Source organism: Colobus angolensis, unplaced genomic scaffold (assembly GCF_000951035.1).
Source record: "Colobus angolensis palliatus isolate OR3802 unplaced genomic scaffold, Cang.pa_1.0 Scaffold164, whole genome shotgun sequence".
Classification (NCBI taxonomy): domain Eukaryota; kingdom Metazoa; phylum Chordata; class Mammalia; order Primates; family Cercopithecidae; genus Colobus; species Colobus angolensis.
Window position 1 is genome coordinate 1,839,685 of NW_012114755.1, and position 27,959 is coordinate 1,867,643.

At 39.9% G+C, this 27,959-nt stretch overlaps 1 protein-coding gene across 3 annotated transcripts in view; it reads left to right on the forward strand.

Annotated features, from left to right (window-relative positions):
* Window positions 1-27,959, forward strand: part of GTF2H1 (general transcription factor IIH, polypeptide 1, 62kDa) — a 46,154-nt gene that overhangs the window by 2,168 nt on the left and 16,027 nt on the right. Inside the window, exons 2-10 of one of the 3 annotated variants that reach the window (XM_011937457.1) lie at window positions 1,909-2,115; window positions 9,116-9,284; window positions 12,451-12,643; window positions 14,744-14,909; window positions 16,183-16,276; window positions 17,973-18,122; window positions 18,240-18,319; window positions 24,329-24,456; window positions 24,575-24,662. In XM_011937457.1, the coding sequence (XP_011792847.1) occupies window positions 9,131-9,284; window positions 12,451-12,643; window positions 14,744-14,909; window positions 16,183-16,276; window positions 17,973-18,122; window positions 18,240-18,319; window positions 24,329-24,456; window positions 24,575-24,662 (1,053 nt within the window). In that variant the 5' untranslated portion in view covers window positions 1,909-2,115; window positions 9,116-9,130. The remainder of the gene's footprint in view (window positions 1-1,908; window positions 2,116-9,115; window positions 9,285-12,450; window positions 12,644-14,743; window positions 14,910-16,182; window positions 16,277-17,972; window positions 18,123-18,239; window positions 18,320-24,328; window positions 24,457-24,574; window positions 24,663-27,959) is intronic. The other 2 variants (XM_011937456.1, XM_011937458.1) reach the window with 2 other exon arrangements.

Consider the following 27,959-nt stretch of genomic DNA (forward strand, 5'->3'; position numbering starts at 1 on the left):
TTTTTCGAGATGGGAGTTTTGCCCTTGTTGCCCAGGCTGGAGTGCAATGGCGCGATCTCGGCTTACTGCAGCCTCCACCTCCCGGGTTCAAGGGCTTCTCCTGCCTCTGCCTCCCGAGTGGCTGGGACCGAGGCGCATGCCACCATGCCTGGCTAATTTTTGTATTTTTAGTAGAGACGGGATTTCACCATGTTGACCAGGCCACTCAGCCGACTTGTAGCAGTCCAGCAGATTGGTAAGTTTGAGTCTCTCCTAAGTGATATTAAATGCACATTGCGGTACAAATGTGGGAAAAAAAAAAAAGCAAATTCAGAGAGGTCTTTTGAAAAATACTAGGAAAATTGGTGCAGTGTGCGAGAAGAATCAGTTAAAAGTAGTGAAGCCAGCTACCAGGGACCAGCACCAGTCCTCGGTTGTGAATGCTTCCTGTGTGTACTGCGCTCAAGGCTTGTAACTTCTTGCTGGTACCGTGTGTCCTGCCCTCTGATAACCTGCTTCTCTATGCTATTTTATTCCCTGCCATCAGAATGTTTTCTGGCATACCTTGAGCTTTCCCAGCGTTTTGGCTACCATTTATCTCTGCCTTGTGGATACTGCTGATAGAGATGTCTTTGCGCCCTTTCTTTCTCTTTCCTGCCTTCAGGGTGGCAGTATCAGCCATTGACCTAGTAGTTCCTCTTTTCACCACTTTGATTACCAACTGATTACTCTTCAACCAATTTTGGTAATATGCTTTTGTCAGCATGCAGTATTAGTGGATATGAGCATATTTTCCTCTGTCATGCATCTCTGTCGCATTTTCCTCCTCCTGCCTCTTCCCTGCACTGCTGTAAAATGTGCAAGTGCTCAGTCCTAAAATTGCCACATCAGTTATTCTCCTTAATATCTTCCTTGTCTGTGAAATTATCCTTAAAACAGTACATTTTGGGCACTCTTTGCATACTTATAAAGTTATTCCCTTTAATGCTGAATTGTTAAAATACTTTTGGATTGCTTGATGGCAAGCGGCATTCCAAATCTCCATTTTTGTATGCTGGCAAATGTAACAGTGCTCTCTAGTAATCCTCCTTTCAGAGAATGATTTCTCTTTCACTTGTTGCTCCCTATCTCCTCTCCTCCATTTATCTCTTGCACATTGGAAAAGGGGGTGTAGGTAATGGAAATGCAGAGGTGCAGTGATGTAAAGATTTGTGTTCAGTCAGTTCAAATTCTTCCCTATCACTGTTCCCTTTTAAGTGCAAGATCCAGTTATTAGAATCTGTATGAGAAATGGTACATTGATCTGTGAATTGAGAACTGTAGTGGTTCTTGGAGTTTAGGCAAGGATGTATATGCAGAGGTTTCTTATTATGTCTTACCAAGAGATTGTATTCTTTTAACAGCAAGATCTTAAATGATGTCATTGATATTTCTTGGACTCTTCTTATAAGCCAAACACTATATTACTGAGTGCTGTGTTACAGAGAACCCAATATATGTGGCCTCTGCTCTCCCTTATGAAGCTTGCAATCTGTCAGGAGAGGTATACGTTAAAAGAATTACATTAAAAATTATTTTGTAGTAAGTGCCATGAAGAAAATAATAGGAGACTTTAGCCTGGTAACTTTAGCTTAACATACCTGAAAAAAAAAATGAATGAAAGTTAGCCAGTTGATGGGAAAGGAAGAGAATGTACAAAGGCTCAGAGCAAGGTATATGAATTTAGATTCAGACAAATACATTTTTAACTGCAAATAAATTAATGCCTTTACTAGAGATCTTGCTAAATAAAGAAGATATTTAAATAAAGAAGTCTTAGACTGTTTCATAAAGTAAGTAGTCTTTTAGTAAAGCCAGATCTTCTTTGACCTGATCTGTTTAAATGTAGCCTACACCAATAATTTTCATGAATTTCTATGACTCTTATAGAGTTCTCCTGGGAAGAAGTGTTTGCCACTCAAGGAATACACTCAAGAAAAACCTGGAAATCACAGAAAGCATTGTAAGATAGCTCCAGTGATTCTATTAAACCTCCTGAAATTGGTCTTTGAACAATTTAGAGGTGCTACAGATGACCAGGAAAATTTACCAAGCAAATTAGCTGTGAGACAGTTGACCAGTTATGCCCAATGTTCAGTAATTTATCTCAGATTTATTTCTTAAAGTTCCCCATAAATGAATTTTGATATACATGGTTTTATATGTTATATATAAAAGGGTATGGCTGGGTGCAGTGGCTCACACCTGTAATTCCAGCACTTTGGGAGGCTGAGGCAGGCAGAGCACCTGAGGTCAGGAGTTTGAGACCAGCCTGGCCAAAATGGCAAAACATCTCTAGTAAAAATAGAGAAATTAGCGAGGCGTTGTGGCACGTGCCTGTAATCCCACCTATTCAGGAAGCTGAGGCAAGGGAATCACTTGAACCCGGAGGGTGGAGGTTGCAGTAAGCCGAAATGATGCCACTGTATTCCAGCCTGGGTGACAGAGCAAGACTCCTTCTCAAAAAAAGAAAAAAAAAAAGGTTATGTTTTTCCCAGTTGATATAGTCAGTTCTAATATATTCTCCACTTTGCATTTTCTCTGTCTTCATGCATTTTTGCCTTCTCAACTCAGAAAGATTTTTGTATTATTTTCCAATGCTAAAACTTTATTTGTGCCTGTAAGCCCAGTTAATTGGAGACTTGCTCTATCAGCTGTCCTTGCTCATTGCTTTTCTTCCAACTACTGACGTACTTAAAATTATCCTGCTTAAGTAGGATAATGAAGTATCAACATACTTAAAATTATCTGCCAACTTCCCCCTCAGATCCTCCCCTCTCATCTTTCTTAGATTTTAATTCATTTTTCTGAAAACATATGTTTCCTAATTTGTATGGTTTGCAGTCCAGTTTCATATTCTACAGAGTGGACTTTTTAAAATATGTTCTCTAACTCCCAACCTCAAGTGATCCATCTGCCTCAAAACCCAATCTCTACAAAAAAAAAAAAAAAAATACAAAAATTAGCTGGGCATGGTGGCAGGTCCCAGCTAGTTGGCCGGCTGAGGCAGGAGAATTGCATAGTTACATGTTTATTATAATGAATACTAGAAAATTAATGATAAAATATTTCAACTAATGATTTCATGCATGTTATAAAATTTCCTTTCATAAATTAAAAGTACAAGTGATACACCTGCATTACAGAAATTGAAAATAGTAAACTATTGAAAATAGAAAACACTGTTTTCAAATTCTCACACTAGCACCCCTAACACTTTCCTGGGTTACCTTATAAACATTTGGTTTGATAAAGAAAAAACTCTTGGGAAGACATTTTTTTTTAATAACTGCTTTAGTATAAAATACATATTTTTTATAGATCAGAAAAGAGAACATTTAAATCATCTGTATTTTTATCACCCATAGATAATCACTATTAAATTTGGTGTCTATCCCTTCAGTCACATATATTTTCAGAGTGACATAGTGGAATTTCAAGGACAGACTGACTCAGATTCAAACCCACTACTGCTGCTTCCCTGATGCTTTAAGAAAGCATCTTGATTTCTCAGACCCAGGTTCCTTATGTAACTAATAATAGAACCTACCTCATGGGATTATTAACTGGGGACTGACTGAGATAATGCCTATAAGAAACTTAGTCTAGCACCTGACACATTATTAAGCATTCAGTAAATTCTAAATGATGAAGAATATTATTTTGAGACAGTGTCTCACTGTCACCCGGACTGGAGTGCAGTGGCGTTATCACGGCTCCATCTCCCTAGGCTCAGGTAATCCTCCCATTTCAGCCTCCCGAGTTGCCGGGACTACAGATGTGTGCCACCAGGCCCAGCTAATTTTTATAGTTTTTGTAGGAACAGGGTTTTGCTATGTTGCACAGGCTGGTCTCAAACTCCTGGTCTCAGGCAGTCTGTCCACTTCGGCTTCCCAAAGTGATGGGATTAGAGACATGAGCCACCCTGCCCAGCCTAAATTTTAGATTTTTTTAAATTTAGGAATATGGGGCAGGCTGGGCATGGAGGCTCACACCTGTAATCCCAGCACTTTGGGAGACTGAGGCGGGAGATCACGAGGTCAGGAGTTCGAGACCAGCCTGATAACATGGTGAAACCCATCTCTACTAAAAATACAAAAATTAGCCAGCCATGGTGGCATGCGCCTGTAACCCCCAGTTACTGAGGAGCCTGAGGTAGAAGAATCACTTGAACTCGGGAGGTGGAGGTTGCAGTGAGCTAAGATCGGGCCACTGCACCCCAGCCTGAGTGACAGAGTGAGACTCCGTCTCAAAAAAAAAAAAAAAGAATGTGGGGCCAGGCACAGTGGCTCACTCCTGTAATCCCAGCACTTTGGGAGGCCGAGGCAGGCGGATCACCTGAGATCAGGAGTTTAAGACCAGCCTGGCCAACATGGCGAAACCCTGTCTCGACTAAAAAATACAAAGATTAGGCGGGCATGGTGGCAGGCACCTGTAATCCCGACTACTTGGGAGGCTGAGGCAGGGAGAATTGCTTGGAACTGGGAGGCGGAGCTTGCAGTGAGCCAAGATCGGGCCACTGCACTCCAGCCTGGGTGACAGAGTGAGACTGTCTCAAAAAAAAAAAAAAAAAAAACGTAATCATGCCAGGCGCACAGGCTCACACCTGTAATCCCAGCACTTTGGGAGGCTGAGGCGGGTGGATCACTTGCGCCCAGGAGTTCAAGACCAGCCTGGCTAACATGGTGAAACCCCATCTCTACTAAAAATAGAAGAAATTAGCCGGGCATGGTGGCACATGCCTGTAGTCCCAGCTATTCTGGAGGCTGAGGCAGGACAATCGCTTGAACCCAGGAGGCAGAGGTTGCGGTGAGCCGAGATTGTGCTGCTACACTCCAGCCTGGGCGACAGAGCAAGACTCCCATCTTGGAAAAAAAAAAAAAAAGAATATCAAATCAAACTATATGCTTTTTTTTTCTCTTTATGTATCTTTTCATGTCATTAAATAGTCTTAAAACAGTTTTTTAAACTTCAAGAAGGGAAAACTCAAAGTCTTAAGACATCAAATAAGTCAGTTAAAAGATGGTATCATTTATTAAGAATTGTGATCCTTTATCATTTGATATATGGATATCAAAATTGGGGATTGAAAGAAAACATGGAGAAATTCTCAGTGGTGAGTAAAAATCACAAAATAATGAACTTGAATGTATTTTATGGTTACATTTGTGAGGTAGGTACAGATAAGGTAAGCACAACTAAAAATGAGGAAAATTGATGTTAGGGTTGTGACATTATAGAATTTTTAAAATTCCTTTTTAATTAAAAGCAGTCATCTAATCGGGCTTTATTCTAGCATTTGCAAATGCCCACATAATGCAGACTGTCTCCACCTGCATGACTCAGCAGTACCTCACACTCATCATGTCCAAAACTGAATTCCTTATCTTCACTTTCAAATCTGCTCTCCCTTCTCATTAATTTCTGAAAAAGGTACCACTGTGCTCATGTCAGTAAGGCTCAGAAATAGGGTATGGGCAAGCAACCGTGATGCTTCCTTCAGCACTTCAGCAATGTCTGTTCATTCTGCTGCTTCAGTGGTCCTTCTTGTCCCTTCCTCTCCAGTCTCTCTTGCTGCCCACAGATTAATTTCTAAAATGCAAATCACTGCCTTATTCAGAAGTCTTCAGAAGTTTTCTGTTGTTTGCCACATAGGGTGGCCTTCTCCACTGTATGCCTCTATCTTAACCATCCAACCTCATATCCTACTGATCATCATGAACCTTACGCTGTATTCTAAGGAGACTACTCATTCCTAGAGAGTTTCAATCCATTGCCCCAAACTATTCCCTTTGTTTCTGACACCTGTTTCCCTTTACTTTCTCTGTAGAAGTTCTCTCTTCAAGACCCAATATATAACCAAACTATGTATTAAAAAGGATGAACTGATATATATGCAACAATGTGGTGGATTTCAAAAAACATGTTAAGCAAAAAAACTAGAGACAAAAGGAGTACATACTGTATGATTCATATGAAATCCTAGAACAGATAAAAACTAATCTGTGGTAATAGAAGTCAGAATAGTTGCTGGAGGTTGGGGAAAAGAGATTGACTTGAAGGAAACATGAGGGAATGTTCAAGGGTGACTGAAATGTTCTGTGTCTCATTTTGGGTAATTGTAAATGGGTATGTACTACTGTCAAAACGCATCGAACAGAATGCCTAAGAACTATGCATTTGTTGGTTTGTTAATTATATCTCAGTTTTTTAAAATGGCTTTTAAAAAATTCTCTGGCAAACATTTCTCATGGCTTTCTGAGTGAAGAAACTGCCTCTGAGTTCTAACTTGGAACATTTTTGTGTCCCTTTTGGGACTTCATGTCGTGGGTAGCAACTGTCTGAGGCTGGTGACACCAGTAGTAAAAAAAATTTGCGAGGACAGTTGTAGGTAAAGAAAGGCAGGTTTATTAGAGAAAGTAGGAAAATACGTTGCAAGAAAGCAACGTGCAGATTAGCAAGCGGAGAACTGACTTCAAGGAGACAAAAGCTTCCTGGGGATTTTATAGGATGGTGCTTTTGCTGAAGAAGGCTACGTGAAGTACTGATAACACGAAGGCTGCAGTGAGCTAACTTGCATTTTTCTGTCAGCTGAGGGTCTGGTTGATCAGTGGGGCACAGGAAGATAGTGAATTATTTGCACGGGAGGGCTATGTGTCCTGGACCATGAAGAAAGGCTGACTTGTAGCTTATCTGCTTTTTCTTTTTGCTTTTCCCTGCTCCCACCAGCCTGACTCCTTTTCCCTAATCAGGACTCCACGTACATTCCAATTTGTATCCACTAACAAATAGTACACGTATACACACTTGCTCACTGCACTGGAAGATCTTTGAAAGCAGGAATCAACAGACATTCATCTTTGGATAGCCCCCAGGCTCCTTGGCTCAGTACAAATTTGTTGGATAAATGTGTTCACACTGACCTATTTCCTTTCTCTTCTCGGGATAGAATAGTCTATAAAGACTTAAAAAAGGGGTATCTGACTACTCATAATTGAGATAATCAACTTCAGAGAAAGCAGGGTTTCACCTTTTTCCCTTATATTTTTTATTTCTAACTCATTGTTTGAGTGAATAAGAAGTAATAATTTTTTTAATCCAGTGATTTGTATTGTTTTGTTTTGAGACAGGGTTTGACTTTCATCCCCAGGCTGGAGTACGATGGTGCAGTCTCACCTCACTGCAACCTCTGTCTCCTGGGCTCAAGCAATTCTCCTGCCTCATCCTTCCAAGTAGCTGGGACTGCAGGAGCACATCCTTGTGCCTGGCTAATTTTTGGAATTTTTTGGGAACAGGTTTCACCGTGTTGCCCAGACTGGTCTCGAACTCCTGAGTTCAAGTGATCCACCTGCCTCAGCCTCCCAAAGTGCTGGAATTATAGACAGGAGCCACCATGCCCAGCCATATTTATTAATCTTAAGAGGTGGTGGTTTTTCTGGGCGCAGTGGCTCACACCTCTAATCCCAGCACTTTGGGAGGCTGAGGTGGGCAGATCAGCTGAGGTTGAGAGTTTGAGACCAGCCTGACCAACATGGAGAAACCCTGTCTCTACTAAAAATACAAAAATAGCTGGGCGTGGTGGTGCATGCCTGTAATCCCAGCTACTCAGGAGGCTGAGGCAGGAGAATCGCTTGAACCCATGAGGTAAAGGTTGTGGTGAGCTAAGATCACGCCATTGCACTCCAGCCGGGCAGTAAAAATGAAACTCCATCTCAAAAAATAAAAATAAAAAAAAGTGATGGGGTGTTTTTTTGTAATTTTTTTTTGTATTTTATAACAGGAATTTCTGATTTCTATTGTTTTTAATCCCTGCCATACTCCCCTTCCTAATACTTATTTTCCCATTATGTTCAAATAGAAGTTCTCAGTTATTTTAAAGAACTAATGGCAAATCCAGTATTTCATTGTTCCCATTTTATTTGTTTAGAGACAGGATCTCACTCTGTCACCCAGGTTGGAGTACAGTGTGGTGATTATAGCTCACTGCCACCTCAAACTCCTGGGTTCAAGCAGTTCTCCCACCTTGGCCTCCCATGTAGTTAGACCTATTTTTTGTACAGACAGGGTCTCATTTTGTTGACAAGGCTGGTCTCAAACTCTTGGGCTTAAGTAATATCTCCTGCCTCGGCCTCCCAAGTCACAGGGGTTACAGGTGTAAGCCACCCCACTTGTCCTGTTTTGATTTGTTTTAACCCTCGGAAAAATACTTCAGTAAAGCTTCACTTATTTGCCCAGGGCAAACGTAATTGTTAAATTATATTTTAGCCATTCCTCTGGTTATGAAAACTAAAGTCATAACTTCACCAGAAATGGCATATATGTGGCATTGGTGCCACAACTTTCCCCATCCCGGCCCATGGCAGACATCACCATCAGTTCGAGTCCAGACAGCCACACTCAAGCCTGGAGGATTTGGATTGGGCATTTAAGATTCCCAGAGGTGGGGGATGGAGTTGGAGGGACCAGACTCTTTCCTAGGTTACAGTTAGGCATTATACCAATGAATCATGGCCAAGACTTGGAGAGCAGTTGAAGACGTTTGAATGTTAAAAGATAGGAAATTAGCATGTGAAGTGTTAAATATTTAGTTCTCTCAGTTTTATTTATACAGAAGAAACAGACCAGAAATCAGCAAACTTTGGTGTGGTTTTAGCTCTGGGAGTGGTTCTGGGAAGACCCCACAAATCTTGCAGACCTTAGTTTCAATTGAAACAAATTTGAACTAAATAATAAATATGACTGTGTAATTCTAAAGTTTTACAATTGTAAATATAGACTGTATAAAATACTACACATTTGTAAGTTGTGTATGTATAATTTAAGAATATAACTGAGGAAAATAAATTGATAATACTCATTAGCATATAAGTGTTGTATAAATTTATACCTGTGGTATGAGCAAAATAAAATGTAATTGTAGAGGAATGATGCCATGCAACTTTATCTTCCATTTTGAATCAGAAAAGAGACTTTCTTCTTCCCTGTTAATTTCCTACAATTTAGATTTTATATTTGAAAGAGACTCTAGAAGTCAACAAATTCAACCCTAATTGATGTGTAGAATAGTTTTTTTCTTCATCATTTTTTTCTCTCTTAGCACCTTCTAGCCACCATGGCAACCTCATCTGAAGAAGTTTTGCTGATTGTAAAGAAAGTGCGTCAAAAGAAGCAGGACGGAGCTCTATACCTCATGGCAGAAAGAATTGCTTGGGCACCTGAAGGCAAAGATAGATTTACAATCAGCCATATGTATGCAGATATTAAATGTAAGTCAGCTAGACTAAGTTCTGATGTATTTGTATGTCATAGTTGCTAGTAATTTTATAAAAAGATTATATAAATAATCTTTGTGTTTTATTTTATATCCAAAAATCAACCATGTAGAAATAATTACAAAATGGGGTCACTGAATATATACTATTTTACAACCTGGCCTTTTCAGTTAATAATAGAACAGGTACAGGTTTATGTATAATATGTAAATCTACCTCACGTATAGATCTCCACACACTTTTAAGAGTTGCATGATACTCCACTAAATGAATATACCATCATGTATTTAACCAGCCCTCTGTGATTGGACACTTAGGAAGTTTCCAGAATTTTTTTATTGCAGTGTTTGCACTAATATCATTTCAAGCTTGTGTGTATAGGATACATTTCTGCAAAGAATTTCCTGTTTAATAGTTGATGTGATTTTTTGTGTGTGTTATTGTTGGTAGGGACTTGTGTTGCCCAGGCCGGTCTCAAAACTCCTGGCCTTAAGCAACACTCCTGCTTCATGCTCCCAAAGTTCCAGGATTATATTACAGGCATGCACTACCATGCTTGGCCAGGTTTATGCATTTAAAATGCTGATAAATGATGCCAGATTTTCCTGGGCTAAAATTGTACCAGTTAGGCAAGTTGTCTGATCTTTGTTTATGTGGTCATCTTCTGTTGAGAAGACCCAACCTTACAGTGAATGTAGATGGAAGAATTTCTTTTTATAAATTTCAGGCATGGGCTAGGCACAGTGGCTCACACCTGTAATCCCAGCACTTTGAGAGGCCAAAGTGAGTGTATCATCTGAGGTCAGGAGTTTGAGACCAGCCTGGCCAACGTGGTGAAACCCCATTTCTACTAAAAATATAAAAATTAACCGAGAGTGGTGCATGCGCCTGTAATCCCAGCTACTCCAGAGGCTGAGGCAGGACAGTCACTTGAACCTGGGAGGCAGAGGTTGCTGTGAGCCAAGATCACGCCATTGCACTCTAGTCTGGGCAACAGAGCAGGACTCCATCTCCAAAAAAAAAAAAAAGATCTTGACTAGGAGAAACTTAGGGTAACAACTCCTTGACAAATTATAGTACTTTAACTGTAATCATTAATTGAATTCATTTATTTCCCTGGGTGTAAGATTCTTCTCCTAAATAAAATTCTGTGATAATTTCAAGCAATGTGATACCCCCCCAAAACGGACAACCCTCAACTTGCAAGTGCTCAATTTATAAATTGCTTTGTATACAAACCGCTGCCTTGCCCCAAAGACTTACCTCTACTTTGCTGCAGGAAATAACCAAGATCCCTGTCTTTCTCCACTGAAATAATTTAGAATCTTCATTTTCAAAAAAGAATGCTATTTAAAATTCATCATAGCTCAGTACTGCCTAAGCCTTATGGTCTTTTGTCCACTATCCTGGTAATAGTACCTCCTTTTAAAACTTTATTTCTGGCCGGTATGGTAGTTCACGCCTGTAATCCCATCACTTTGGGAGACTGAGGCAGGCGGATCACGAGGTCAGGAGATCAAGATCATCCTGGCTTACACGGTGAAACCCCATCTCTACTAAAAATACAAAAAAATTATCTGAGCATGGCGCCAGGTGCCTGTAGTCCCAGCTGCTCGGGAGGCTGAGGCAGAAGAAGGGCATGAACCTGAGAGGCGGGGCTTACAGTAAGCCAAGATCGCACCACTGCACTCACTCCAGCCTGGGTGTTGTAGTGAGACTCCTTCTCAAAAAAAAAAAAAAAAATATATATATATATATAGATAGATATATAGATACACAGATATATGTATGTATTTCTGTGAGAATGCCCTACAAATTTCTGTTAGTGGCTAATAGCCTTAGCTACTAACATTTCTATAACAATAGACTTATAAATTAGGAGTATTAGCATCTCTCTCAAATGGGAAGCTAGCCCCATAGCTTTGTAATACACACGCACATTGTGATAACCACAGTGTAGAATAAACAGTATGCCCATCTCCAATTTCTCTACAGTTCTTCTCAGTTATTGGTGAAAGCAGTGCATACCCAGAACTAAATTTGCACCAGAACAGTTTCAAGTTGAATATTTGAAGGAATGCCCACATCTGAAAGAAGCAGTGGAACTTGATTTTCACTAAGGTGAAAATCAGCAGTAATTCTTACCATAGCTGACAAAGTTACAAAAAATTTTAAAGAATGGTACTATGAAAACCTATGTAATATGCCCTACCTAGATACTACATTTATTGTTTTGCCATATTTGCTTTATTATTTGTGTGTGCACTTTTATTGCTTGTAATACCATTATCACACTGAAAGCATTTTAATAAAAAATACCCATTGTTATATTTTCATTGGTTGTCTCAATGATATTTATAGTTGTGGTTTTTGGGTTTTTAAAAAAAAAAATGGTATCCAGTGTAGGTTCCTGTAGTTGTCATTTCTTTAGTCCCTTTCAGGGTGTAGCCTTGTCAAATATCAAACGTTTCGAATATTTCTGATTGTCTCCTCAAGGTTTTAATTTATTCCCGTATACCTGTATTTTTTTATAAACTAAAAATCAGATCTAAAGGCTTGAATATATTCAGCTTAAACATTTTGTGCAAGAATAATAACATACATAGTGATATTCACTTCCTGTTCCATCACCTCAGAAAGCATATAGTGTCAGGTTATCTCACTTTTAGTGAGGCTAAGTTTGATAACTTTATTAAAGTGGTGACACCAGATATCTTGAATATAAAATTACATATTTCCCTTGCAAAATGAATAAGCCATGGGCCGCATTTTGCAGTCTTTTGGATCGTGATAGGTCATTTTTATTAATGATAATGTTGATTTGGGGTGGTTTGTTTAAAATACATTCAGAAAACTTTAAAGAGGTCTGCCCTAGTTGAATGGAAACAAAAGCCCATTAATATCTGGAGGTAGTAGCAGTGGGTGAGAAGTGCTGCATGAAAAGAGTACTGAAGACGGAAGCAGAGTGTTAGTGAATTTGTTGAGCATGCTCTGGTTACATGGGATCATTTAAGAAGAGTGCATTCTGCAAAAGCATCAATGTTGGAATAGGGCAGTTAAAGCCCAAAGGAATCCTGAATCTTCTTGGGAAGTAACTTATTGTATGGTTATTCCCACAGTGTGAGTGTCATCATCTAACTGCCCTCATGCTTCTTTTTAGGCCAGAAAATTAGTCCAGAAGGAAAAGCTAAAATTCAGCTTCAGCTGGTCCTACATGCAGGGGACACAACTAACTTCCATTTTTCCAATGAAAGCACAGCAGTGAAAGAGCGAGATGCAGTAAAGGACCTTCTTCAGCAGCTGCTGCCCAAATTCAAGAGGAAAGCAAATAAAGAACTGGAAGAAAAGAACAGGTGGGAGGAAAAGAATAGCCGTTCGAAAGAGATAGATACTGGGTTCTCTCTAGTCTCCTGGTAGGGTAATAGCTTGTTAGGTATCCCCACTTTTTTTGTTGTTTTGGTTTTGGTGGGTTTTTTTTGTTTTTTGTTTTTTTTTGAGATGGAGTCTCGCTCTGTCGCCCAGGCTGGAGTGCAGTGGCGCAATCTTGGCTCACTGCAACCTCCACCTCCCGGGTTCAAGCAATTAGCCTGTCTCATCCTCCTGAGTAGCTGGGACTACAGGTGTGTGCAACCACACCAAGCTAATTTTTGTAATTTTAGTACAGATAGGGTTTCACCACATTGGTCAGGCTGGTCTCAAACTCCTAACCTCAGGTGTGAGCCACCACGCCCGGCCATCTATCCTCACTTCTGCTATGATACTGTAATGTAGGAAAATATGAGCTCTAGTGTCTTTACCTTGGTGTTTAGTTTTCAGCTTTAAAATCTTACTGCTTGTTTGACTTCAGGCAAGTGAGAATGGAAACCCAGAAGTTGAATTAACTGCATCACACCTAAGATCTGCTTAGGAACAGAGCGGAGATTGGAAGGTGCTGAAGTTCTTTAATTTATTTTCCCAGTTCTCTGTTACAGAGAAGATGCTAAGCCATTGGAAGTATGCTTGTGAACAAGAAACCTAAAAGAATTCACACTGAAAAAGTGAGGCAGTATGTAAAATAATGAGAATTTCTTTTTTCTTTTGAGACAGAGTCTTGTTCTGTCACCCAGGCTGGAGTGCAGTGGTGTGATCTCAGCTCACTGCAACCTCTGCCTCCTGGGTTCAAGCAATTCTCCTGCCTCAGCCTCCCAAGTAGCTGGTATCACAGGCACACGCACCACTCCCGGCTAATTTTTATATTTTTAGTACAGACAGGGTTTCACCATGTTGGCCAGGGTGGTCTCAAACTCCTGACCTCAAGTGATCTGCCCGCCTCAGCCTCCCAAAGTGCTGAGATTACAGGTGTGAACCACCACACCTGGCCACAATTTCCTTATGAATTACTCCATCACCAGTATCTTTCAGGCCATCAGTGCTTATATCTGTGCATGCTTAGCACCATGAAAAATCCATTGCTGAAGGCGAGGCATAGTGGCTCATGCCTGTATTCCCAGTACTTTTCGAGGCTGAGGTAGGTGACTCACTTGAAGTCAGAAGTTCAACACCAACCCGGCCAACATGGTGAAACTCTGCCTCTACCATATATATATATATATATGCGCACGCGCACACACACACACACACACACACACACACACACACACAAACACAAAACTTAGCCAGGTGTGATGGCGCATGCCTGGAATCCAGCTACTCGGGAGGCTGAGGCAGGAGAATTGCATGAACCTGGGAGGCAAAGGCTGCAGTGAGCTGAGATCATGCCAATACACTCTAGCCTGGGTGGCAGAGCAAGACTCCATCTCAAAAAAAAGGAAAAAAAACTTCACTGCTAGAAAATTTCAAGCATACCTCCTCTCCTGCCCATTTATGTCTGTATGTGAAAGAAAATACATTCAGCCTTCCATATCCAGGACTTCTACATTCACAGATTCAACCAACTTTGGATCAGAAGTACTTGGGAAAAAAAAAATACAATAATTAAACATAATACAAATAAAAAATACGGTATAGTAACTATTTACATTGTATTTGATAATATAAATAATCTAGAGATTTAAGTATATGGGAGGTTATGTGTAGCTTCTATGTAAATATACCATTTTATCTAAGGGACTTGAGCATTTTCAGATACCAGCGGACAACAGTACACTACAGATGTGGTGATCTTTGAATCACTGGAATACAGAGATGAATAAGATCAAACCCATGCCCTGAAAGGGTTTAATCTTTCCTTTATACCTGCCTCCATTTATTACCACTTCATTTGTTCCTCCAAAAATGTGGGGTATTTTGCTCTTAATTACTGAAAAGTGAACTGAATGACCTCTGCTGCTCAAACATCACAAAATAAAAGTTGTGTGTTTCAGTGTTTTGTGTTGCCAAAATCTTTTTAAAATGTACCTAAATGATGTTTTATTCTAGAAGTTCAGTTATATTCAGTATATTCTGTTTTACAGAATGCTGCAAGAAGATCCTGTTTTGTTTCAGCTTTATAAAGACCTTGTTGTGAGTCAAGTGATCAGTGCTGAGGAATTCTGGGCCAATCGTTTAAATGTGAATGCAACAGATAGTTCTTCCACATCCAATCATAAGCAGGATGTTGGCATTTCTGCTGCATTTCTGGTATGTGACCCTTCTAGATTTCTGAAGAAAATAAAGATTCAAACCCCAATATACGTCTTAAGACCATTATTCCTTTTGTTAAATTTAGCATTTCCTTAAAGGAAATTAATGGAAAATTGAGTATCCATTGATACTCTTCATTATTATTGAACTATTATTATTTTTGTTTGTTTGTTTTTAAAAGACAGGGTCTCACTCTGTCACCCAGACTGGAGTGCAGTGGCACAGTGATAGTTCCCTGCAGCCTCAAACTCCTGGGCTCAAGTGATCCTCCTGCTTCAGCCTTTCAAGTAGCTGGAACTAAAGGTGTGCACCACCTTGCCTGGCTAAATTTTCTTATTTTTATAGGGTTGGGGGCAGCTCTTATTGTATTTCATAGGCTGGTCTCAAATCCCAGGCCTCAAGCATTCCTCCCTTCTGAGTCTCCCAAAGCTCTGGGATTACAAGTATGAGCTACCACACTCAGCCCTCTTCCAAACTTTTTAAAATACGTACAATTTTTTAAAAATTTACGTTTCTTTTTACCAGTTATGTTTTCTTGGCCTTTGGACTTGACCCTAACATACTGGTAGTCAAACGGAACTTGAAAATGACTCTTTTCGAGTTTGGACTAATACTTTTTCAAATATTTTCAAATTTAGGGCTTTCTGGTGCCTTTTTCAGTCTTTGCCATATTTTACTTACAAAGTTAAATGTATCATGACTATATTATGGAAAATGTAAGATTTGTAAACTATATTAGAAAAAGTGGAAATACCTCATCTATGGAATTATAGAATGGAATTCAGTCAGTTGGTATTCTGGTGGAGCCAGAATAGTATTGACACATGCAACAAAATTTTGAATACTATTTGTATGTTTGGTATATTTTTTGGGTGTTTATTAGTGAAGCGAATTAATAAGGCCTTTCCCAAAGAAGCCAGTCAGTTAATGTTTATTTAATTATTTACTAACCAAGGTTTGTAGTGGTTTTTATGACTATTACAAATTTTATCTTAAAGCTCCACCACTTCTCTGCTTTCATACTTAAACATGACTATTTGACCATATTAGACTTCCAAAGAAGCAGATTTTATAGGTCACTTAAGACCGTGAGAAACAAGTCAGGCTTCTTTGAGTCCTGCCTCTGTGCAAAAAGTGAAGGTGAGGGACTTTCTCTGTCTATGCAGTTAGTTTAGAAATTTTTTTTTCCACCTTTGTCCAGTGTCCACTGGGATCTTAGCCATCTTTCCCTGATGTTCTAACGTGTATGTGTGTATGGACTTTGTTTTAGGCTGATGTCCGGCCCCAAACCGATGGCTGTAACGGTCTAAGATATAATTTAACTTCTGATATCATTGAGTCCATATTTAGGACCTATCCAGCAGGTAAGAAGAATCAGTTCTTTTAGATGGTTAAAATATATGGATGTATTCTGTGGTATATCATTGAAAAATAAAAAGCTTCACATTCCTGATCAAGTGCAATAAATTACGTAAAGTACTTTACCCAGTGCCTGACATACAGTAGATACTAGGAGCTCAGTAAATAATGTGTTGTCATCAGTTCACTGATATGACTGCCATTCTTTTCATCAGTGGTTCTTAAACTTTATTTAGCCTGCAACATACCTGATGAGATTGCATTCTGCAGAGACATCAATAAATGAGTCTGTCTACACTACTAAGATCATCCTTCGTACCGTATCCAGAGTGACCGTCCTAACCCACAAATTACTTCCCATGCAGATGCCATCCCAAAAGTATAGATTCCTTGACCCCAGCCTCAGTGATTTATTATGTGCAGACAAGGGTGAGAGCCAGTGCGTCTGTCATTCTTCTGACTAAGCAGTACTCTCTTAAGCTGCATTCTGTTCTCTGTTCCCTCTTCACCACTCTCACCCCTTTAGTCCTTAGGAATCTCTCTCTCAGGACTCAGCTCAAGCATCACCTCCTTGCCACCTCTATGAAATCCTGGCCAGGCTCAGTGGCTCACGCCTGTAATCCCAACACTTCAGGAGGCTGAGGCAAGAGGATCCCTTGAAGCAAGGAGTTCAAGACTAGCCTGGGCAACAAAACAAGACTCTCTTGTTTTTTGTTTTTTGTTTTTTTTTTTTTGTTTTTTTTTTGAGACAGTTTTGCCCTGTCACCCAGGCTGGAGTGCAATGGCACCATCTTGGCTCACTGCAGCCTCCGCCTCCCAGGCTCAAGTGATTCTACTGCCTCCACCTCCCAAGTAGCTGGGACTACAGGCACATGCCACCACGCCAAGCTAATTTTTGTATTTTTTGTAGAGATGGGGTTTCACCCTGTTGGCCAGACTGGTCTTGAATTCCTGACCTCAAGTGATCTGCCCGCCTCGGCCTCCCAAAGTGCTGAGATTATAGGCTTGAGCCATAGTGCCTGGCTCTTTTGTATCTTTCTGATAGTAACATAATTGTGTAGTGTTTATTATGTACCAGACACTATTTAAGTTATTTTTCTATAGTAACTGATTTAATCATCACGTACACCTATGAAGTAGAGGTACTGTTATGACCCTTATTTTACAGATGAGGAAACCAAGGTAAAGAAAGCTTAAGTAATTTGCTCAAGGTCACACAGAAAGTGGCAGACCTAGAATTTTAAACTCAGAGCTCAGGAAACAATGCTGTTGAACTCTATGCTTGCTAGAGTGTAAGCCCCTGGAGTGCTGAGCTGACAGTCCAGTGGCTATTGAGCTCTTTCTTTCCCCACCAGCTAACACGGTGCCTTGGATTCAGAGTGCACATATATAAATGAGCAAACAAGCCAACTCAGCTCTGACTCCTGAGATTCTTGGTATTTCTACTAAAACTTCAAAACCTTATTCTGTTGGTGCAAATGAGGTTTTGTTAGTAATTTGTAAGATTTATAGAGGTCATGCCTCGCCTAATCTCTCAAGTTATATTTCATGTTTATAATGAGATTATAATATATAGTATGTAGAGTTGAGAGCTTTATGGTCTAGATTTTGCTGATAGTTTGTATTTCTGTTATCTAATTTGAGAAGTTTTAAAAATGGAAATTCAGTATATATTTTCTTGTGGGTTTTTTTTCCCCACAGTAAAAATGAAATATGCAGAAAATGTTCCCCACAACATGACAGAGAAGGAATTCTGGACACGTTTTTTCCAGTCCCATTATTTTCACAGGGATCGCCTGAATACAGGGTCAAAGGATCTCTTTGCAGAATGTGCCAAAATAGATGAAAAAGGTAACTGTTTATCTCTGATGGACACTGATATTTAACTTGCCACCCTCTAGACATTATAGGTGTTAATTTCTGAGACAGATAAGACATGCTGAACTTTTTATTTTGTTGATTTTCTAGGCCTAAAAACAATGGTTTCATTAGGAGTGAAAAACCCACTACTAGATTTAACAGCTTTGGAAGATAAACCATTAGATGAGGTAAGAAGCAATAAAAGAAGTTTTGAGAGAAAAGAGTCTTCTCCTAGTCTTCAACATTGTCTTAAGTGTAGACCTATTTCACTTGTGAGAATGTCAGATCAGCAAAATACTGTTATTTGAAGTGATTTATTGGAAGTGCTCTGAAATAGCGTTGTTTGCCATTAAAATTGCCTGGAAGAAATGAAATTCCTGTGTGAGTTGCTAAAACTTTTTAGAAATAAACTTCTAGCTCCCTCATCCACAGTTCTCTATTAATAATAAAGGCTTAATGTGATGAGTCCAGCTTTATGCTCTAGCTAACATTTACTCTAAAGAAATGTGGATAAATTAATAAATAAGGAAGATAACAAACATTTGTTGATTGCTTACTGTCTGCCAAACCTTAAGCAGTCTCATGACGCTTATACCACGCCATCCCGAGTGTTTCAGCAAGTAGGCCATCATATATGACCTACCTACCTCAGCATCATGACCCCAGACCTACAGATTTATCCACTTACAGAGAAAGAGGTGGTTCCTGTTGTGATCAAGGATAATTTTATCACTACCTCTGTCTTCTAGGCCAGAACCTGTCTTCCTCAGTTATTCCCTTTACTCTGAGTTTTCATTTTCTTGCTCTTCTTTTTTTTTTTTTTTTTTTTTTTTTTTGGAGACAGAGTCACTCTGTTGCCCAGACTGGAGTGCAGTGGCGCACTCTTGGCTTGCTGCAACCTCCACCTCCCAAGTTAAAGCCATTCTCCTGCCTCAGCCTCCCAAGTAGCTGGAATTACAGGCACGTGCCACCACAGCCAGCTAATTTTTGTATTTTTAGTAGAGATGGGGTTTTGCCATGTTGGCCAGGCTGGTCTCAAACTCCTTACCTCAGGTGATCTGCCCACCTTGGCCTCCGAAAGTGCTGGGTGCTGGGATTGACAGTCATGAGCCACCGCACCCGGCCAATGTATTTTCAATTTATATTTTCATCATACAATGAGTTTATCAGGACATTACCCTTTCATAAGTCAAGAAGAATCTATACAAACATGGCCCTCTTTAATTATCCTGAGAAAATAAAGCTTAGCGGCACTTAGACTTACAACTTACTATGAAGGAAAAGACTTTTTTAGTGCGTTTTTTGGCTTTAAAATAAACATGATGGCATATTGTACATGTACATTTATAACTTTATCTTTTGTTTAGTATCAATATCTATATAAACTATCCCATAGTTTAAAACATAGACTTTAAAACCAAACTAGCTGACTTAGATTCTGATATTTTCTAACATTTCCAGGCCCAGTTTGGTTTTTTTGTTTTGTTTTGTTTTGTTTTTTGAGATGGGATCTCACTCTGTTGCCCAGGCTGGAGTGCAGTGGCATGAGCTCGACTCACTGCAACCTCCACCTCCAGGGTTCAAGCGATTCTTCTGCCTCAGGCTCCCGAGTAGCTGGGATCATGGGCACATGCCACCACGCCAGGCTAATTTTTGTATTTCTAGTACAGGCAGGGTTTCATCATGTTGGCCAGGCTGATCTCGAACTCCTGACCTCAAGTGGTCCGCCTGCCTCGGCCTCCCAAAGTGCAGGGATTACAGGCGTGAGCCACCATGCCCGGCCCAAGCCCAGTTTTTAGGGTGGTTTTGTTTTGTTTTGTTTTTTCCCGTTAGGCTAATAGTACTTGCCTTATAGGATTTCTATGAGTTAAAAGAGCCTAGTGCGTAATAAGTAGTAGGTAATAGGCGTTACTGTTGTTGTCTGTATTTTTAGATACCTGCGTAGTATTCCAATGGTATGGGTATATCAACATTTATATAACCAATCCTTTTACCACAAATGTTGGTTGATGCAGGTTTTCCTTTGGTGTTCCTTCTTCCCTTATCAGTCTTCTGATGGTAGTAACTGTCATAGGCTATGATCTCCAGCCTCCTGAATGCATTCTCTCTATTCCATTGCTTTACTAGATATAGGAAACAGGGGAGGGAGTAAAAATAAAAATAAAAAAAATTATTGTTACATAATGATGAATCCTGGGTAACTGTAGTCTGTCTTTAACTGCAGAGCTCTAATTGCCTACTTGACATCTCCACTCAGTTATTTCAAAGACATCTAAACTTCACATGTAAAATGGAAACTTTGATTCCCATCCTCATAAACCTATCTCCATGGGTATTCTTTCTCTTAGTAAAAAGCATTGCAGTTTGCTTAAACCAAAAACCTGGGAGTCGGCGAGTCTCCTTAATTCTTCCTCTTCTTTTTTATGACAGGCTCACTCTGTCGCCCAGGCTGGAGTGCAATGGCACAATCATGGCTCACTGCAACCTTGACCTTAGGCAGTCTGCCTCAGTCTCCTGAGTAGCTAGGACTGTAGCACAGGCTACCACACCTGGCTAATTTATTTATTTATTTATTTATTTATTTTTGAGACGGAATCTCGCTCTGTCACCCAGGCTGGAGTGCAGTGGCCGGATCTCAGCTCACTGCAAGCTCCGCCTCCCGGGTTTACGCCATTCGCCTGCTTCAGCCTCTGGAGTAGCTGGGACTACAGGCGCCCGCCACCTCGCCCAGCTAGATTTTTGTATTTTTTAGTAGAGACGGGGTTTCACCGTGTTAGCCAGGATGGTCTCGATCTCCTGACCTCGTGATCCGCCCGTCTCGGCCTCCCAAAGTGCTGGGATTACAGGCTTGAGCCACCGCGCCTGGCAATTTTTTTATTTTTTGTAGAGACAGGGTCTCGCTGTGTTGCCCGGGCTGGTCTCGAACTCCTAGGCGCAAGCTGTTTTTCCACCTCAGCCTCCTAAAGTGCTGAGATTACAGGCATGAGCCATTGGAGCCAGCCATGTTTTCCTCCTGTTATATCCAGCATTCAGTGTATCAACAAGCCTTATACGATACACCTCTCATCTGTGGGATCTACACAGACGCTTACACCGTTTCGTGTTTATGGTATCATCATCTTTGGCCTGTTTGCTTGCCTTAGCCTCCTAACTGACCTTTATTTTTGCTGTCTTGTCTTTTATAGTTTATTCTCCCCGGCAATAATAATTATAATATAGGCCAAGCGCAGTGGCTTGTGCCTATAATCCCAGCACTTTGGGAGGCTGAGGCGGGTGGATCACCTGAGGTCAGGAGTTCAAGACCAGCCTGGCCAATATAGTGAAACCCCATCTCCACTAAAAATACAAAAATTAGCTGGGCCTGGTGGCTCATGCCTGTAATCCCAGCTACCCAGGAGGCTGAGGCAGGAGACTTGCTGGAACTGGGGAGGCAGAGGCTGCAGTGAGCCAAGATTGCACCACTGCACTCCTGCCTAAGCAACAGAGCAAGACTCCGTCTAAAAAAAAAAAAAAAAAAAGGATTATAATACAAATCAGATACTAATAATCCCCTATGTGAAATTCTTCATTATCTTCGCATTAAACTTAGAATAAAATCAAAACTCCTACAAGACTGCTTGATTTGGCTCCTGCATGCTTCTCAGATGGGGCACTTCCACTCATTCATGCTTTAGACATAATAACCTTTCAGTTCCATGCCACACTTTTTCTACCTCAGGGCTTATGCACTTAACTGTTCTTCTACCTGCTTGTCCCCTAACCAGCTTCTGCCTATCTTGAGATATCTGTTGTAATGTCATTTCCCGCTGGGTGGGGTGGCTCATGCCTTTAATCCTAGCACTTTGGGAGGCTGAGGTGAGAGGATCGTTTGAGTCCATTGTGAGACCCCATCTCTCAATTTTTTTTTTTTTTTTAATTTAAAAATTAGCTGGGCATAGTGGTATACACTTCTAGTCCCAGCTACCTGGGAGGCTGAGGCAGGAGGATCACTTGATCCCAGGAGGTCAAGGCTGCAGTGAACTGTGATTGGGCCACTGTGCTCCAGCCTGGACAACAGAGTGAGAACCTGTCTCAAAAAAAATTAAAATTTTAAAATTAAAAATAATAAAGTTGCTTCATCAGAAAGGCTTTCTCTAACCACCCGCAAATTCAGTCACTTCATCATGTTACCCTCTATTTTCTTCAATAACATTTTCCACTTTCAAAAAAAAGTTGTGTTTACCTTGTTTTACTTGGTAATTCCATTCACTCTCCTGTCAGAGTGTAATCTTGAAGCTGACTTTGTTCTGTTTATTGGCCTGTTCCCAGCACATGTCATGTAGTAATAATCACTTAGTAATTATTTGATACATGGATGAACAGCATATGGATCTTTTTTTTTTTTTTGAGATGGAGTCACGCCCTGTTGCCCAGACTGGAGTGCAGTGGCGTGATCTCGGCTCACTGCAATCTCCGCCTCCTGAGTTAAAGCAATTCTTCTCCCTCAGCTTCCTGAGTAGCTGGGATCACAGGCACACACCACACCCAGCCAATTTTTGTATTTTGAGTACAGACAGGGTTTCACCATGTTGACCAAGACTGGTCTTGAACTCCTGACCTCAAGTGACCCACCCACCTCAGCCTCGCAAAGTGCTGGGATTACAGGCATGAGCCACCATGCCCAGCACATGTGAGTCTTATGATCTATCTTTTACCTTTTTAGCCTCACCAATTCCTGGACCATCATTATTTCTCGGTATATTGAACCATATACAGTCTCATGTCACAATATGTGCTACATTGCTTCTTTGCTTTTGTTTTGTTTTATTTTTAAATAGAGATAGGGTCTTACTGTGTTGCCAGGCTGGACTTGAACTCTTTGGCTCAACAGTTCTTCTGCCTCAACCCCCCAAATAATCGGGACCGCAGTGCCTCTTTCTTTGTTTAAGCAGTTTCCTCTCCCTGAAATGTTATTGTCTCCCGAATCTACTTGGCAAGCACCAATTTATCTTATGGTTCTCTGTGTAGCTTTTTCAAACCCTCTTCTCCAGTAGGATTGATTAGTAATTCTCTCCAGCCCAGCTTCCCACTAACTAGTATTTAAGCTTCTATGGCATGGGGTCTTAATCAATTTTGTATCTACATGGTCTAGCAAGTAGTATGCACTCAGTACATGTTTTAAAACATAATCTCATTTTATTATCGTTTATCCTACTTTATAGAACTTGGAAAAGTTTATTTTGCCTAGATTAATGTCAGAAAAAGAATTTGACTCTGTCTTTCTGAATCCATAGTCTGTGTTTTTCCCACTATATTCTATTCTTTTTATTTACTTTTTTTGTTTATTTTTTTGTTTTGTTTTGTTTTGTTTTTTTTGAGACAGAGTCTTGCTCTGTCACCCAGGCTAGAGTGCAGTGGTACAATCTCAGCTCACTGCCACCTCTGCCTCCTGGGTTCAAGTGATTCTCCTGCCTCACTCAGCCTCCCAAGTAGCTGGGATTATAGGTGTGTGCCACCACACCTGGCTAATTTTTGTATTTTTGGTAGAGATGAGGTTTCACCATGTTGGCCGGGCTAGTTTTGAACTCCTGACCTCAGGTGACTCGCCCACCTTGGCCTCCCAAAGTACTGGGATTACAGGCATCCTGGCCTCTATTGCTTTTATTTAATGTGTTGATAACTAAATCCAAATTGTTCTTTAAAAGAGAAATACAAACCAGGCACAGTGGCTCACACCTGTAATCCCACCACTTTGGGAGACCGAGGTGGGCAGATCATTTGAGGTCAGGAGTTCAAAACCAACCTGACCAGCATGGTGAAACCCCATCTCTACTAAAAATACAAAATATTAGCCGGGTGTGGTGGCAGGCACCTGTAATCCCAGCTGCTCAGGAGGCTGAGGCAGGAGAATCACTTGAACCCAGGAGGCAAAGGTTGCCCTCCAGCCTGAGCAACAGAGCGGGACTCCATCTCAAAAAAAAAAGAGAGAAAAATTCAGTTTAAGATGTATTTTGTAATGCTATAACAAGTTAGTGCTATTTGTTAATCTTTTATGTGTATAATGTCACTTGTTTTTAAATGTTTGCTCATAAATATTTAGTAATGTTCGTGAAAAATAATAAAGTCCCATCATCCAGCAAATTTTTTCAGCTAAGCGTGTCTTAAGAAAAGCAGAACCTTTTTAAAAAATGTTTAATCTACTAAATTATTTCTCACAGGGCTATGGCATTTCCTCTGTGCCATCTGCTTCCAATTCTAAATCCATAAAAGAGAATAGTAATGCTGCCATCATCAAGAGATTTAACCATCACAGTGCCATGGTCCTGGCAGCTGGACTCAGAAAACAGTTAAGTATAAATGCAGAGGTGCAATAACTGGGCTTTTCAAGATATCCAGATGGAGTTGTGGTGTTGTTTTGGTTGTGGTTTTTAACGTTAACTTTTTTTTTTCCCCTTTGTTTTAAGAGAAGCACAAAATGAACAAAATAGTGAGCCCAGCAGCGTGGATGGAAATTCCGGAGATGCAGACTGCTTTCAGCCCGCAGTCAAAAGGGTATGGGCAAAAAAATATGAACCATTTGGGGCTCAAGTTTCTCCAAATACTTTATGTAACTGCAAGAACTATATATGCTTATTTCCTATGACTCAGTTCTTCTGACCAAGATGTTAAGCATTTAGCTTAAAGTGTATAGCATTACAAAGAGTATTTCCCCAGCTTTGGCTCGCCAGCCAACTTTCCATTGACTCTAGCCTGTTAGCCATTTTTATTGTTTTTTGTTTGTTTGTTTATTTTCCCCACATGTACACATACATACAGATTGTTCTTATATGTGATTTTTGTTCTGTGGGAATAAAATCTTCATTCAACAGAGGCAATATGACAGAAAAGCCAAAGTTTCATGTATATGATTTTTAAAAGAAAGTTAATTAGCCCTGTTAAACCTAGCATTTCAGAGCTGAAAGTGTCTTCTCATTAAATATTGATGAAATCGTTTGAGGGTGTGGAGAAGGATGGACAGAATTAGCTTCTTGTGTATTTATTCTTCTGCAACTTTGCCAAGCTATTTTGTACCTCCCTTCCTAATTAGGATAAAGCTTTCTTAGAGAGCAGTCAGGCAATGTGTATTGAACATTTAAAGCTTTATATCCTTAGTTCTACTTGTGGACACTTAGTTCTTAAGAGAGGTATACTAAGATTTAGATAGAAATATTCATTACAGTATCATAAAGACAGTAGCAAGGATTCTGTTATCTGTAGTGCATTAATACAATAGAGATTGATGCAACTATTAATTATTTTGAAAGCATTAATATATTGCATCAAAGAGTTCACAGAACAGATTGTACTGTACAGTTTTACGCACAAAAAAATAGTTTGTGAGCTTTGAAAGGGCCTTCAGATGAATATGCTAAACAGTTATCTTTCAATAAAGAGATTATGGATAAGTCTTAATTTCTTTCATTTATTTCAGTAATTTAATGTTGTTGTTGTTGTTGTTTGTTTTTTTGAGACAGAGTCTTGCTCTCTCACCCAGGCTGGAGTGCAGTGGTGCAATCTCAGCTCACTGCAACGTTTGCCTCCTGGATTCAAACGATTCTTCTGCCTCAGCCTCCGGAGTAGCTGGGATTACAGGCATGCACCACCACACCTGGCTAATTTTTGTATTTTTAGTAGAGACGGAATTTTGCCATGTTGGCCATGCTGGTCTTGAACTCCTGGCCTCATGTGATCTACCCACCTCGGCCTCCCAAAGTGCTGGGATTATAGGCATGAGCCACTGTGCCAGCCTATTTCAGTAACTTAATGTTTTTACAGGCATGTATTACCTATAAAATTAATAAAGCCAGTAAGGTATTTCTTTTTTGAACTAAAGCAAAACTGAAATATAAGTTATAAAGAAGTTAGAGAAGAAATCTATTAAGTGATGCTTTCTTTGTATACTGTTGCACTGAGTACCCTTGATTCTTGGTGGTGAACAAGTTATCAGAAATTTCTTGGCCAGGTGCCGTGGCTCATGCCTGTAATCCCAGCACTTTGGGAGGCCAAGGTGGGTGGATGACTTGAGGTCAGAATTTCTAGAACAGCCTGGCCAGCATGGTGAAACCCTATCTCTACTAAAAATACAAAAATTAGCCAGGCGTGGTGACGTGCACTTATAATTCCAGCTACTTGGGAGGCTAAGGCAGGAAAATCACTTGAACCTGAGAGGTGGAGTTTGCAGTGAGCTGAGATCGCGCCACTGTACTCCAGCCTGGATGACAGAGCAAGACTCCATCTCAAAAAATAAAAAAGAAATTTATTTATTTGTGTGAATTTTTACAAATCAGATACTTCTCGACTTAAATAGGTCTACATCCCAGTAAACTCATCAGAATTTGCAAATACTATAAATCGAAAATGCATTGAATACACCTAATGTATGGAATACCATAGTTTAGCCTATCCTACTTTAAACGTGTTCTGAACACTTAGATTAGCCTATAGTTGGGCAGCATTACCTTCTGTAAAGCGTATTTTGTAATAAAATGTTGAATATCTCATGTAACTCATTGAATACTGAAAGTGAAAAACAATGTATGGCTATTCAAAGTATGGTTTCTCTACTGAATGTGTATCACTTTGACACCATCATAAAGTTGAAAAATTCCGAGTCAAACCATTGTAAGTCAGGGGCTATCAGTATTCAGTAGTAAATGCTGGCTCTAACTGTTCTTCCAAGTCAGTAGTTGACTGCTCTTTATTCTATAAAGGGTTACAATTTATAGATTCTCTCACTTGTAGAATGAGAGATTCAGAATTAATAGCAGACAGAGAGTCCCTACCTTGATGGAGCTTTCAGTTAAGTGTGAAAGTCAGGTGACCTAACTAGGCCTTGGCATAAGTTTAGGATTTGGATTGTTAACGGGAGCTTGGGTAGGGACATGTCATAGGTAAGGCGACAGCAGGGGTAGAAATAAGCTTGACATATGTCAAAAATCATGAAGACATCAGTAATCCTTGAAGTTGGCTGAGGGGTATAGAGTTGAGAAAGTAATAAAAAAAGAGAAAAAAGTTAGGCTGAGTCTAAGTTAGGATGTGTTTCTCTGTGTATCATATGAGGAGGTCAGATTTGTTCTGTACCATAAAGGGACTATTTAGAATCTTAAAGTTGGAGCAATTTAAAATGTTAAATTTTCAGATTGACCTTTTTTGAGATATAGTTAATAACCTGAATGTTCTGATTCTAGTCTTGGTAGTCAATAAGAGTTGACCGGATGAATTTCATAGCTTTGTAGAGGAAGACATTGCAAGGCTGATTTGCACAAATGTTTACATAGATCATGTATATTTCATAAGTAATATGTTTTTACTACAAGGCTGTAAAAATTTAAGCAGGTTGTTAATAGCACAGGTGGTAATAGATTAAAGAAATTAATGAATAAAATTAGTAAAAATAAAGAGTCCAGAAGTAAACCCAAATACATGGAGGAATTAAGCATGTATATGATACACATGACATTTTAAAAGTCAGTGAGAAAAGATGAATTATTTTACAAATGGTGTTAGAAGGACTGATCGATAATTTTGTTAAAAGAAACTTAGATTCCCTATTTTACTCCTAATCCAAAATAAATTCTGAGTGGATCCAAGATTCAAGCAAAAATTAAGCCACAGGTTGGGCATGGTAGCATGTGCCTATAATCTCAGCAATTTAGGAGACTGAGTTCGGCTGGGGAGGTGGTGATTTGCGCCTAGGAAAAAAAAAAAAGCCCCAGGTGTATAAGCAAAAAGCAGGCAAAGAGGTAGAATTTTTTGTTTTTTTTTTGAGATGAAGTCTCACTCTTGTCACCCAGGCTGGAGCGCAGTGGC